Raw genomic sequence first — 15,331 nt, 5'->3', positions numbered from 1 at the left:
AAAAGAACTTCTTGCTAATGTCTAACCTGAACCTTCCCTGTTTAAGTTTGAACCCATTATCCCTTGTCCTATCACTATAGTCCTTAATGAAAAGTCCCCCTCCAGTACCCTTGCAGGCCCCCTTCAGATACTGGAAGGCTGCTATGAGGTCTCCAAGCAGCCTTCTCTTCTCCAGGCTGAACAGCCCCAACTTTCTCTGCCTATCTTCGTAAGGGAGGTGCTTAAGCCCACTTATCTTCCTGGCCCTCCTCTGGACTTGCTCCAACAGCTCCATGTCCTTCTTATGTTGAAGTCACCAGAACTGCACACAATACTCCAAGTGGGTCTCATGAAAGCAAAGTAGACTCATCAGCCATAGCCTGTGCTAGTCTACCAGTATAGTTCCTTTTGATCTTTGAAGCAATGGAGGCTGTTAAAGAACAATACAATATCCCTTTTGCATACACATTATAAGGAGGCTTGAAAAATTCCTTTGTTCTCTCACTCACTGAGTCTTGTTACTACACACTTACTTGCTTAGTTACACACAAAAAAAGTTATACACATTACATATGTACTTTGAAAATCACCTCTCATCACTCGTCACCACTCCCATTTTGCTGGTTTTCCAAAGGGTGCTTCCCAACTCCCTATATACTTGTTCAGCATGACTCCTTTACTTGACAGCCACAAGACAAGGTGGGACAAGGATGAGATTCTGAACATCCACAGCCCGTTGAGAACAGACATTGATGGAAATGCAGACATAGAGAGTACCTACTTGGCACTCTCCCACCACTGGCATAAATCACCTTCACATGATTTCTGCTCCCTTGTACAAAGTATACTGAAGGAAAGAGATTTTGCCCTCATATTATTCATTATAGAACTTCACCTTTTTGAAACACTTGACTTTTGGCTAAAAAGGTTCTACCACTCAAAACTAGCAGTTTTCATTTCTGAAAATATACCTAGAAGTACTGGAAAATAAATTGAAGGAAAGTAGAAAACAGACTACCAGATCTGTGCTTAACTTATCTCATTTACTTTTGCATCTATATGTTGTAATGTGTTTGAAAAGCACTACCGGTGTCTTACCTGTGCCATAAATTTCTCATGCATCATACCTGTTCCTTGATTAAACCAAAGCAGACTTCTTGCACTATGCTGAAAACCCTCTTCCCGAATACAATCAGAAAAGCTATAAATAAAGATTGTTATATACCAAAACATGTAAACTCAAGATAAAAATTGTTAAGCAGATAGGTACAAAAATCAAAAGCTGGAGTTTCCCTGGAGCACCACCTTGTGGATACAGAGAAATTGAAATATTACCTGAAACTGCAAACACTAATAGGTCCCTAATATCTCAGGGACAAAACTTACATACATCTTCCCATATGTAATATTTTACACACAGTAACAGCAACAAAAGACCAACATACTGAAATAGATAAATCTATAAAACAGCTCACAAAAAAAAGTAAATAGTAAAGCAAAGCAAGCCAGGACAGATAAAATAATCCAAAGGCACATGTAGCTCATGCTTCAGTCTCAAAATTAAGACAAGTGGATTAAACTTTCAAGATATAAAAAGAGGCAAAACATCCTAAACAGACAAAATTGCAGGCTACAAGTTCTTGCATCCTGCTGAAGACTTTGGCTGAGGCACAAATAAATGGCAACAGCATTCTTTCTGGACAAGTCTAGAGCAGACCATAACCTGGCTGTCAAGTTACATCTGCAAAGCCACTGTAGCAAGAAATTAAGCAGGTCAGCCATTAGTTTCCTACCTTAATCAATAACTTTTCTGCTGTTTCCAGCTGCTGCCCAAAATAGACAAAGCCAGCCTGACCTGGTCTTTTTCTATTCTAGACCAACGTCTGTAATTTGACAGTGAACTGGAAAAAATACTATCAAACACTTGTACAAATGCTTAGAACACTGGTCAGCTGATAAACTAAAAAAAAGAACAAACAAAAAAAAACCAAAAAAACCCAAACAAACAAAAAGAAAACACAGCATCACCAGTAATTTTAGAGAGGCAGGCATGACTTCTCTTGCCTTCTTCAAACTTGCATCATTAGGGTCACATGCCATTCAAGAGAACAAATGGCACTATGAAATAAGTAATACTCAAAGACAAGAGAATTATATACTCTTCCAAGGCTGCTGTAGACAGTGTCTTTATTAGGACAGTAAACTATGGGTTTCTTCTCCAAGTAACTGGAAAATAGACCTCTATTTCTTGCTGAAGGAAGCTCTGCTCTGGCAGGCTCCAGCACGAACTCATAGAAACAAACCAAACGTTTGGGCAAAAATAAAGGTAGTGTAAAACCTGTGGTCCGATTACTGTATTTGTCATTTATATCATTAGTACACAGTCATTGCTTCTATTAAGAACTACAATAAAGTGTAGATTTTGAGGTTAAAGTACATACAGTGAACCCTCAGAGCACGTTTTCAAAAAACTGTAAAAATGTCTTTTTTCCCCCCCCTACTTTCCAAATTTGAATTCTAAAAATCCAGCTAGACTAGAATAAATGTGATAGGAATAGGATGGTATACTTCCAGAAGGGAGACAAATTTTTTTTTTGTGTTCATATTCAGTATTCAAGAAAACAAGGGAGTGCAGAACTGTCAGCAAAAGTCAGAAACTACATCTCACAGTAGGTTTTAGATGCTACATGTAATATACAGCTTTGTTTATTAAATTGTGAAAATTAAAAAGCTTAAAAGCAGGAAAGAACAAGCAAGGTTCACTGACCATCATTCATTTTAATATAGATTTTGTATTGGTCCTACCATTATAAAACTGCCTTTCACCACAAGGCCTCAGGTTTTACCTGGTTTAGAACTTTTTGGAGATAGGGCGTTCCCATCCGATCTGCCATGTGCCTATATGCTGGGTGGGAAAGAAAGAATTTCCTTTCTGCTAGAAGAGCTGCCTTAATGTCCTTCTTCCCATCAATGTCTTTCTGGCTTCTGTTTACAACACCGACATAACCTAAAATAAAACAAACCCAATGGGTAAGTCAGTGCAGCTATTGCCTGAGTGACTGAATTCACATTAAATAAAACTAGACTGCCTCAATTCAAACAAAGCTTTCCAATTTAGGCACTTCAGATATTGTTTACAAGTACTCAGCAACCTTAACAGTGTCTAAATTGTTCATCCTGTTTATGTATAACAAATACACTTTCTTTTAAATCACTGATTCTAATACAGAAATATCTGAAACTTTGGTGTACCCCCCCAAAAAAACACTTCAAAATAATAAAACAACAACAACAAAAAAAAAACAACAAAAAAACCACCACAAAACAAAAATCAAAACACATACACAGGTCTACACAGATAAATTACATGATACTAGTAAAATAGAGGAAAAAAATTTTCTCTTTTGCTGGAACAACATGCTCCATGGGAGGAGATGGTGGTGTCATCATTAAGTTATAGCTAGAATCAAAATTCTTGATATTTTTAACAACTGAACAACTGCGGCATTGGATGCCAGAACAATCACATGGGAAATTTCTGAAAGGGTTCACAATTTGATTTACAGTGAGATAATTAAAGCTCTGATGCTTGCTTCTGTCATACGCAAAGAGAAAAAAAAATTCTTTTGTTACAAGCAACAACCTGGCACAGGAGAGAAAACCAGCTCACAACCTGTGCCGACATTTCTTGCTTCCTCTGGAATACACAGTGTATTTTCCACACATATGAAAAAAAAAAAAATTAACTTTATTTCCAATATAACAATAAAAACTAGGAATGTATCAGTCCAACACAACCTTTGATTCACGTCCAGGCCCCACACACAACATCCTTATCCAAACCACTTTCTGGACTGCAAAGAATATAAGCAACTGAACATTTGCACCTCTGCGAAGAGGGAGTAGTTTGTTTTCTAGAATTTCTCTTGCATCTGTTCCATCATCCATCAGATCCAACTTTGTGATCACACCAATCGTCCTAAGGCCTGCTCAAGGTGAAGGCAGGGGAAAAAAAAAAAAAGAAAAGAAAAAACAATAGTGAGAAACCATTTATATTCAGGAAGAACAACTACATCTTACAATTATATAACATCTGACATTCTCAAAGCTTGTATCACACAATACCAGCTACAACTGCAAGTGATGATATATTTGGAAAAGTAGGGATCATCATTGCCAGTGCTGAAATGTGTTCCTCAAATCTCTACTCTCAGCATTCCTATGATATGACTGTATAAAATTTATAATGCAAGTATTATCTAGAAAGCCTATCAACACCACGGTCCATTTTGCTAGGTACTACAGAAATTTCTAGGTAGGCATTGCTCCACTTGCCTATAAGACATACTGCCAAAATTTTAAAAATACGTTTACAGCATCATTACTGAAATGACACTGAGCTAAAAAACAGTTGTGATGTTGAAGCCTATATGAGAATGTACATGTACACATCTACATTATAAATCATTTTTCACACAAGAGATGTTCAATTATGTTACTACATAGAGAATGAGGGGTGGTTATGTTCAACCATGCTTACCTTGAGGGTCCACTTCCTTAGCTAACTTCAGTGCATCCGAGTTGGCCAAATCAGTGTTAGCTGGAGTCACAGCCAGTATCAGACAGTTTTCACGAGAGATGAACTGCATTATCATGTCTCTGATCTGCTGCTCAATATCTGGAGGCTGATCCCCTACTGGCACTTTAGTGATTCCAGGCAAATCAATAAGGGTCAGGCTTAATACTATAAGGAAAACACAGGATCAAACTGGTTAGCATGCCAGACATGTCTAAAGAGGTCTAGGCATCTATGGCTGCAGACAAATTTTAGTCACATACAATCTCACATAAATTACCTTTATAAGTATATAAATATTGTCAATGGCTCAAACAAAATGCCTGATGATCTGAAAAGTACACTTTTTTTTCTGCTAGTCTTTCATCTCCAGGTTAATTAGTACTATTTTGTATTTTAAACATTACAACTGGCACAGGGAATGATACTTCTACCGCATATCCTCAAAAGCTCTTAGGCAAATGAGCATGGCTTTCTGAGCTTTGCTTTGGTAGTCAGTCTCCCTCTGACCATCCTTTCAACAGTTCTCATATTAAGACATTTTGGGGTATGTTTTGTTGTTTTGGGTTAGGTTTTATTGGGTGAGTTGGTTTGCTTGTTGTTTTGGGTTCTCTTTTTTTTTTTTAACTCTGTAACTTCTGAAGTAAGAAACATGTAAAAGTTTATCCATTAATAAAACCTGTTTTGTTCTGACATGATTTCCCCAATACAAGCCACAGTTTCAACTAGAAGCATCCTAGCTTGTTCAAGCCTGTACTAGGGAAACAGAGTACCCTTCAGAAAAACAAGAAAAATGCAGTTCCTAGAAAGGAAACACCAGAAGTATATTTGGGGTCTGGCTAATACAGACAACAGTTGCTGAACTAAATGACTGATCCTAATAAAACAAAGTAAGAGCATTAGGTAGGAAATTTTCATTTTCTCCTGGAGTCAATATGTCCAAACAACATGCTTCAAGGCAGGGCATTTAATTCAGCTTCTCTCCAGTCAGCTATACCATATCTGCATAGCAGAGAAAGGTTCAGAGGCATATATTTAGAGCCAAGGCTGCTCACAGTGTATCAAAGGGAGGCTCAGCATCTCTTTAATTACCTCCCCTCTTATTTTAATCTTTCTGTCATTTGACTCACCATGAAGACATCAGATGAGGTGGTTAGAAAAATAAAGTGCTTCAGTCAACCACACCACTTTTCTCCTGTATTCAAGACAGATTCAATGCAAAACATTTTCTCTAGATTGCCTTCATCAAATTGGCCAGATGGCAACCAGAGGAGCTGACTTTGATCTATACTGGGGGTCTACAACATAAAGCAGCTTCAAACACCATTATTGTCTAAATATATTTTTAATGACAGCAAACAATAAACATCTAATAGGTCAGGGAGAAATAATGACTTCTTAGATCACTGATTGGGGAATCCATCTGGAAAGTGGCAAAAAGAAGTTTTGCCACTAAGTCTCTCATCTCCTATTATTTGTCTTTACTAGCAAGTTAGTATCTAATGGTATATGTACCAGGAGATAGACTGTTTTCATCCCGATGTAGAGTGAGAATATTTTTAAATCATGAGAATATTAAATGGAACAGAGTCTGCATTCTGCCCAGCAGAACACAGAAGTTGATGATTCTTCCAGATGCATATCCACTTTTTACTTCAACTCAGTCTCAGAAGTTTTTTCATCCCAGAAGACTTCTGACTGGGCAATGAGAATGCACACAAAAGGAAACAGAGCTAGACAGAGCTACATAACCCATCACATGACAGAAATATAAAGTAGCATGATTTTACCTACCATGTGGAGAATATATTCTTAAGTTTATAGGAACTGAAGAAATGCCTTTGTTCACTCCTGTTACTCTATCTGTTTCTACTTCAATTTCCTGACGAACTTCATCAAAATCAGTAAATTTCCTCCCTTTGCAGTGTAGAAATTCAGCATACTCTGTGAAAAATATCAACAGCAGCTCCGTATTTCACAGGCTCATAGACTTAGACACCCACTTTCAAGCCCCTACTATTCTTCAGATGCATATGTACAAAAGCATGTCATCATGAGTATCAGGAAAGAATTATATATGAGCACATACTATAGATGTGATTGTACAGATGAAAACCAGCCTACAACAAGAAAGAGTTAGTCAAAAAGTCAAGTTGAATGAATCCCATTTACTGCTTTTAGCTTCAGCATGTCATCTTGTGGAACAACCTAAAAGATTCAAATAGATACCATTTACACTAATAGAACAACGAACTGATTGTGACACATATTTCAGTTTTCATCTGATTACATTTGCCTGCAATACATCACTAAATTGAACAGAAGTCAAGCTCTATATTATCAAAGATTATTAGCGTTTGCTTTCAAAAACTAACAGCCCATGTTACATGATTTTTAACAAAGGAGTTCTGTATATTTTTAGACGTTCACAATGAAAATAAGATCACTTAAGCAGACCATACTGTTTATAATGCAACTCATTTCCCAAAAACTTCTTGTCATCTAAATCCAAACTAAGTTTAAGAAGTTTGTAAAAGCTTTTATTGATATAGCAGTTATTCTGCTTAAGTAGAAGAATACAATTAATTCCTACATCTTCAATACCATAAAACCTGCCCTCTTACCTTTTGGGCATCAACCAGGAATATCAAGGATAGATACAGTCTAATTTGTTAGACTCGAACTTGACACTAGGTCCCTCCCTATTTTGACTCCTGAATCCAAATACGGATACTAATTTCCTTCCCTAGAGGTGCAAAACCAAAAGCACATCTCAGATTTTAGAAGTGGGGTTTCTTCCTTTAAAACACAACACAAATGTTTATCTCACAATAGTGACGCTGTAATCAGAAGTAATGACATAAATGTTAACAACAGATACAAGCTCATTTCCTGATCCTGCTCTAAGCAATAGGGATGGAGAAAGGCTGATCAAAGTTGCGTACGTTCCAGTTAATTTCATCCTGCAATCAAGACCTGATCTCAAAAGTTCCATTTGAACGTTTCTTCCCCAGAAAACATTTCTTGGTAAACAGCCCTCAAATCCCCCAGCAAAGAGCTTGCTTGGTACTCAGAGAGAAGCTCAAGAGATCTGATCCAGGAATACAGATTAATCGAGAGTCTTATGTACCAGTACTGAAGTTTGTTTCCCAGAAGTTGCTTTATTACTATTGGCAGAAGTGTTAAAAAACAATAGTCAAAACCACACATGAAACCAATAGTTGAAGCAAACTGAGAGGGAAAAAAAAAAAAAAGGAAGGAGAGAGAGGAGGGGAAAACAAGTACCAACCTTTCTGTGTTACAGTACCATAATCCCTCCAGATTCAAAGGCAAGGGACCAGAAAACCCACCCTTATTAAGACAAAAATAATACATATCTTATTTCAAAAATGAGAGCACTCAACAAAAACCTCCATTTCATTTCTGGTAACTTAAGAATTCCAGCATCTCTTGCATTCTTTTTTAGCTCTAGCAGCAAAATGACAATAAGTAGGAGTTTTGTATGTTTTGTTGGCAACTATTAAAAAAACAAAACACAAAAAAAAAAAACAACAACAAAAGGAATATTTAAATATTTTGAAGTGAAAGATAACATGGCACACAAAATACTTCAGTTTCTCTAGCACATTTCAGAATTCACATATGTAAAATTTGTCATCTCAAGGTTGGAAAATAGTTACCTACTGGAAAAAAGAACTAACAAGTGGTTCTTCTTTTGTCCCAGTTCTTCATGCACTACTCCTGGCATAACATAAACATATTCTTCTTAGTTACTTCCCTCCCTCTCTCCCCAGTGGTTCAGACTTCCTCAGAAAAATATTTCACAATTCAATAATTAATACTCAGTGCCTAGTTGTAATCAGTTGACTGACTCAGCTGATTGCCAAGGAAGCTTTTCTCTTTGTTCCACTAAATGCTCAGTAGTAATAGGAAAAATTGAAATGGCTTCAAGGTAATTCAAATGAAAACATCAGCTACTTTTTTAGGTGCATTAATATTTATCAATAGCTCATTCCTCCCAACGACACCTGTGGTCCCACTGAAGGAACAGACTTTACAACGGTTCATAACCTGTGGTGCCATGCACAGCCTTCAGAATAAAAATTCAAATTAACAACAAGCACTTTGTTTTGCTCCTTTCAGCTCTTTGCCTGTCCTTGGCAGTGCTGCTTTTAGCCAGACTGGATAAGCACATGCTTTAATGCATTCTTCAGTTTTCAGCTTTAATACACAGAAGAATACTAGGAAAACATTGTATTCACATTTTTGTGGAAATGGACATGAAGCCACACAAGAAAAAGTGATCTTGCCCAAGGCCTAGTTTTCCGATATGTATTTTCTGGAGAAAGCTGAAATCACAAAAAAAGCACAATTAGCTAAAAAATTAAAACATTGCCTTTGCTCAAATCCCTCTCTGGCATCCTTAAAGGCCCCCTTCAGATACTGGAAGGCTGCTATGAGATCTCCACACAGCTTCTCTTCTCCACACTGAAAAGCTCCAACTTTCTCAGCCTTATTATGCGATTTTTTTTTTTTTTTAAAAACACCTCCTTGATCCACATCAAGCTGAACCCAAGACCTTCCAAACTCTGGTGGAGCCCATACAGAATACCCTATGCAGAATAATCTGCTACTAGAGGTCAAGAATTTACCAAGATGAGTCACCTGGATTTTACCAAGAATTCACCAAAATGAAACACCTGGATTCAGGACTCTTCCCCACCTGATTTCATGCAGAGTTGTTCCAAGTCTGTGGTGGTATCCAGTCTAATATGCTCAAGATTTAAGTCTCCAGCTTGGAGTTTTTCAAAAATGTGGCTTAATAAACAGTGCTCCTATAGCAAAACAAGTAAACATGTATAGCAAAGGTGGAATACATTCTACTACTGTCAGTCTTTTAGAGAGATGTCACACAAGCAACAAGAGTCTTGTTAGCTTCAATGAAGCATCCCAGAAAGCTTCAGAATGCTTTTCAAAAGAGTGATTTAAAAACATGCAAATAAACAACATGAGCTTAAGTACATCACCTTTTCTTTGATGATGGATCAGTTTTTTCTGAACAAAGTAAATGCAGTCAAATTAATCTATTTTGACCCTAGCAAATCATTCATTAGTTCTTCACTGAACAGAGAAGCAGTATCAAAAGCCCTTGTTGCCTTACCCAATCTATAATCTCTCTTCTAATTCACCATTTCTCTAGCTTTTCTAACATGCTGAAAATAAAATATTGAGAACTCAGACATCCCACTGCTAATTTCAAGCAGCCAGGCTACAAGAAATAGAAGTACCCTGGTATTTTCTGAAGAAAATACAGAATATCCTGTCAGTGCAGAGGCTGACAAGAATATTGTAGCATAAGAGATTTAAAAAAAATAAAATAAAATAAAATAGTGTAGAGCTGATGAAAGTAAGTAACATAAAATACCAGGTCATGCTCTTAGGAACCAGTGAAATGCTTAATTTCAAGGGTAGACACTCATACCAGAGGAGAAAAACAAGCACCCTTTTTGATTCAATAGTGTTTCATATTCTTGAAAATGTTCTGAAGAAGAAATGTATCACTCTTCTTTCAACCTTCCTCTACACATTATGCATTCTAAACCTTCAACCATTCACAGATATTCTCCAGGCATTCTTCTGAATGCTACAAAGGCAGAGCTCACCAAGATCCTTCCAGGACTGAAAAAAAGTAGAACTACGTTTAAGACTGCATTTCTATTGATACATCTCATACAATATTTACTTCTGTATTTTAGAACAGCATGACATCAGTGAGTTGTGCTCTCTTAGAGGTCCACTGCAATCGCCAGGTTCTTTTCTGAAAACTAGCTATCTAAACATTAATCTTTCAGTATAGAAACAGCCCTCATGCCAGGTGAACTTCTTCCTGCTTTTAAGGCCGTTCTTTTCCTTTGCAAGCAATTTAGATTCCAGTTCTGTCCTCCAGTGTGTTTCAGAGTCTTGTTCATACTTGCCAAATATAAACTTATTAAACATGCTATGTTCTGCCATCCTATCAGTAATACAATATATTTAACATGACCTGGAGTGGTATCCCTTCCACTCAGTAAACAACTGTGCATCCATCTTACAGGAATCCTTTCTAGACCAGGTTTCCTGAAATTGTTTAATACAATAAAGAACCATGCAAGATAATTTACAGCCTTACTCTACCCAAGACAAGACACCTAGCACACCTTTATTTACAAGCCTGCTACCCTGTAACAAAAAAATAAAATTATACTGATTATGACAAGGATCTTTTTTTCTTGACTGTGGTGACTGTTATGCATCTCAAGTATCTTTCAAACTGTTATTTAATAACTAATTACAGATTTCTTTTTTTCTAAAAGTGAGCTTTGATTTTTCTGTCACTTCTCTGTATTATAATTTTTTGAGTACTGGCACATTTAGAGCTATTTCCCAGTCTTTCAGTAAGTGGATTCCATCTTTCCTGATGTCACTAAGCAAGCATCAATCCAGGATCAAGAAAACAAAACTTTCCAGGAAAACACACTAACAAAACCAAGTATTTCTGGGTACGATTAACTTTTCCAAACATGAGCTGAAGCCCATACACTGTTTGAGGGTGCTGATAGGAGAACTGGTTGAAGCCTCAAATTCATGCTGTCAGACATCAGCAGTCACTGTTGATCAGCTCAAGGTTACTCCAGACACTGTTATTAGTACACGCACACACACAGACAGCAGCAAGGAAGATTTGCAGTTTCTGCAACCTTACACTAACAGCTTAAATTCAGGTTTCAGACCAGCAGTGCTATCCCTTTTCCAGCTTATCAGGCCTGTTTGGGTGATGAGTATTTCATTGTCTAGGGAAGGGGTCACCAGTCACTACCACCTTTTCCCCATAGTGATGCCACATTTTACCTTTTCAGGTATGCAACTCCAACATATTCACTAGTCTCTACAGAATCCCTGTTCATTACCTGAATAACTGCCAGAAAATGGGACCCATAAGTCAGCAGCCACTGCCTTCCTTCCTTCCCTGCTAAGTGCCCAGTTTCTCCCCAACCACTGGCATTGTGCCACCTTTCTAGTTTTTGTCCTTCAAGACCTCCAAATGTCTTCCTGCTGCTGACATCTCTAAGACGATGTTAGCCGAAACAACCAATCTAAGGTTCTTTTTATAAATTTGTCATTTTCTGTTAGAGGATTGGTTTTGCCACCAGATGGCAGTAAAAGATGGGTATGCTTGAGGAGCAGTCTCAAGAAAAGACTGGCTTTAAAGCTCAGCAATTTCATTAGAGCATCAGCAAGACTTCAGGAAAAAAAATATCAGAATGACTTTTGAACCTCATGTGATTTACTTTCCATTTAAGTGCTCTAATTAACAGAACTGAAACAAAAGTGGGCATTGTACATATGACTCATCTAAAAATGTCCACCTCAATAATTTTCAAAATCTGTTAATCTGACACTTCTTTAGCAAAGAAACTGAAGCAAGACCATGAAGAAAACCCAAAATCCCTCCAAAAGCAGCTATCAAAATGAGGAAAATAACCCTCCTAGAGCCAAGGTATTTTAACATGTAAATAACAAATAACAGGCTTTATATAGTAGGCAATGTTTTTTTAACAAACAGAAGAACAAAAGCTTCAGCTAAAACCCCAGTACATTTTTTGTTGCGAGTGCTGTTTAAAAAGCATACTACCCAACTTGAAGAAATCTAGATAATTATCTCACTTCCACAGGCAGGAGACAGCACAGCAAGAAGAAGAACAGGTTGCCTGATTTAGATGGAATATGTGGGGGGAAAAAAACTGAAAGAAAAATAAAATAAAAAAAAACAAACAAACACACAACTCCTTTAATTAATTATGGTAACATGTGACAAATTACTACAGGTTAGCATGCTTACTGCAAAACTTGCAGAGGGAAGATTAAGAGTTGAAATGGAACTAACATACCTTACACAGAATTCAGTTATGTTGCTTTAAGACTACTGGACACTAATGCTGCCTAAAAATTCTTGTCAGCTGTGTGCCAACACTTATATCTCAAAACACAGACAGGGAAAAGTCCTTATAAAAGTATAACTACAGGAATATGTGGTTCATTCCTCCACCTGAAAAGGAATCATGAGTAAGAAAGTGAAAGATCAGCCCTCTAGACTCACGGGTAACTGCTGCAATACCACAACAGTTTAGCATTTGAAACAGACGGTGTCTACTGGGAAAGAATAAACTCCCTGTATCTTACACAACAGCAGACAAATACTGAAAGAACTGGCATGGTTTTTACCTGAATTTAGACATCAGTCTAACAAAATAAAGTGCCCTCACATGCAACTTCTCACCCAGGAAAAAGCAGGTGAAATTCTTCCCATGTACATCCTCAGAATGGCTAAGCTAATTTATCACCACTGTCTTGCCATGTGAAACCTGAAGTTCTCCATCAGAGATCCTTCTGGCTAACAGCACCATGTCCACACCTGTGCCTTCTAAAAACTCACTGAACTGCATCTTCCCAGACAGGACTATTTTCTCAAGAACTATTCTGTACTCAGAGCTCCTTCAGAGACTAGCAACAAAGTCACAAGACTCTTGTTAGACCTGACACTGGACATTGCCGACATTGTGGAATTGCTCAGGGCCAAGTGCAGTGACCAGAAAGAATATCAAAGTGCATGTGGGTTGCTTGGCAAGCCAGGTAGGACATTTTTTTCAGTTGTGACTTTAGGTCTGTTTATTACAGAACAAACACTGCATGCTTGTTTAGTCCAATTCTCTCTTCCAGCAAGAGAATGTATATAGTACTTTTCTTTGGTAGAAGAAGAGCAACTGAATCAAAAATATGAGATGAAGAATAGGGATGAAAATTTGTGACCCTACCTACAGGGCTGCCAATGAACTACTTTGGGACATGTAACGAGCATCAGCCTCTAGCTGCAAGAAGATACCTTGGAACCTCAGAATATTTACAAGATGGAGATTATTCCCCCCACCCCCTTCCTCCTCTAGCTAGTACATTAATTTCTTGGGTACAGGCCACATTTGCAATTTCATCTGAAATGTAGTTGGGCAGTCCCCAAAAAGACTGCAAAGTAGGCTAGTCAAGGACAAGTCAGAGTCCTTCAGAGGACTGTAAATTATTTTTAACATCCATATTCTGACTTATTCTATGCTACTAGGTATTTCTCGTATTATCACACTCAGAAGAAAATAGTCATAACTAGTAAAGACTGATTTGTTAGTTACAATATTTAATTAAAACCTTTGTCTTTGCCTCTAGGATTTCAGCAGAGTACAGTATGTGCATGGACATGGAAGTGCAAATGGCATAAAGCCATTTGGGAATTGTACTGTTGCCACCAAAATATGTTAGTGATTAAAGGAGGTCAACAGGTTGCTATAAAATAGCTTTGTACTAATTACACAGATTTATTTTTTTTTTTTAAGGGAAGTAAAAAAAGTTCTTAAAACACTCCACATCTCATGAAATAAATTTCTTGGTAGTGAATTGTTTCATGTTACCCCTTCCACAGGAGTAACCACTCTTTCTCCAGATATGTCAGATCTTTCAGATGCTGGAGGGCTCCTGATAACTCCTCAGGGGCTGCATCCTTCAGTGACATGTACAACCCTAATAATGAGTGGTTAAGCTTTCCCTTCAACTGCCAATCCTTATCCCTTAGTGCAGTGACTCAAATGAAGCTTTAACCTCCTCAATCAAATTCATATTCCAAAAATGTTCTCAGCCAGTTGCAAAATATTGCTAAAGTATCTTGCAGTCATCTCTGCATGCCTATATAGAAAGTACGCCTTCCCTTCCAAGGAATAATCTTAAGAAGTTACTTTTAAAAGAGACAAGAAAGGTACTAGGATTAGATATCAGTTAAGCTTGTTACAGCATCAAGAAGCTGATACAATCCTCTACTTTCTATAACATTTTAGATAACTATGGACTTGATAAAAATCAGTTCATCATCTGCTTCCTGTAAAAGAACACTGTGCTTCTCTAAGCAGTTTTCTTTCGTTTCCTTTTTTTTTTTCTTTAATTAGCTCAGAAAGATAAAGGTAGTTTAAAAGATAAAGTTATTTGGAATTTCACCACCAAAAACAGTAACAGTGGAACAAAGTTTAAAGAAAGTAACAAAATAATTAAAGCTTGCATTTTAAAGGTCTTGGCAGCTAATCCCAAACAGAAACACACAGCATTTCCCAAAGGGAGAAATACGTCTTGCCATTCAGGAAACACAAAATTACGCTGAAGCTCAGTTCTCCAGAATTCTTAAAGTTTTTGTTGCGTTAAGTTATAATGAAGAACTGCTTTTCAGCAGAGAAGGTACCTACACAAAAACCTAGAGGCCTATCTAAATCTAGTAATACTATGCAAACATATTAATGGGAAAAATACCAGAAAAAGAGAAGCGCTTTCATTGCCTCCTTAACCAAGCCAAATTATAATGATTTTACAAAATAGGACAGTACAGACCAGTTGAGGTAAATTTAGGATGGATGTCTAAGAATAAGTATTTAACCACTTGAGGTTAGAGCGTAAGAGTTTACTTGCTAATTCATATGTCCCCGCATATGTCATTTTGTTAGCATTGCTATCACAGAGCTCGATTCTTATTTTTCTGCTGCTTTTACATGGTGCTGGGAAAATTAGATGAAGATTATCTATAGCTAGGCCTTATTCATGCATTTCTGCATTCTCTGTCAGATCAAAAGCCAGATATGCAGAAATAACAAGTGTTCATATCTCCAACTAAAATGAACTTCATCTTTTAATATTAAGTACCTTAAGCATATT

At 37.2% G+C, this 15,331-nt stretch overlaps 1 protein-coding gene across 7 annotated transcripts in view; it reads right to left on the bottom strand.

Annotated features, from left to right (window-relative positions):
- Positions 1–15,331, bottom strand: part of DNM3 (dynamin 3) — a 179,475-nt gene that overhangs the window by 146,459 nt on the left and 17,685 nt on the right. For all 7 annotated transcript variants that reach the window (XM_062616163.1, XM_062616160.1, XM_062616161.1 and 4 more), the window contains exons 3-6: positions 6,350–6,499; positions 4,520–4,723; positions 3,867–3,965; positions 2,826–2,986 (exon numbers count right to left, since the gene is read on the bottom strand). In XM_062616163.1, coding sequence (XP_062472147.1) covers positions 2,826–2,986; positions 3,867–3,965; positions 4,520–4,723; positions 6,350–6,499 — 614 coding nt within the window. The remainder of the gene's footprint in view (positions 1–2,825; positions 2,987–3,866; positions 3,966–4,519; positions 4,724–6,349; positions 6,500–15,331) is intronic.

The sequence above is a fragment of the Pezoporus occidentalis genome, unplaced genomic scaffold (assembly GCF_034315485.1).
Source record: "Pezoporus occidentalis ecotype Australia unplaced genomic scaffold, CSIRO_AGI_Poc_V1 ctg189, whole genome shotgun sequence".
Classification (NCBI taxonomy): Eukaryota; Metazoa; Chordata; class Aves; order Psittaciformes; family Psittacidae; genus Pezoporus; species Pezoporus occidentalis.
Note: the sequence above shows the minus strand (reverse complement) of the source record. Positions and strands in the feature narration are given on the sequence as shown.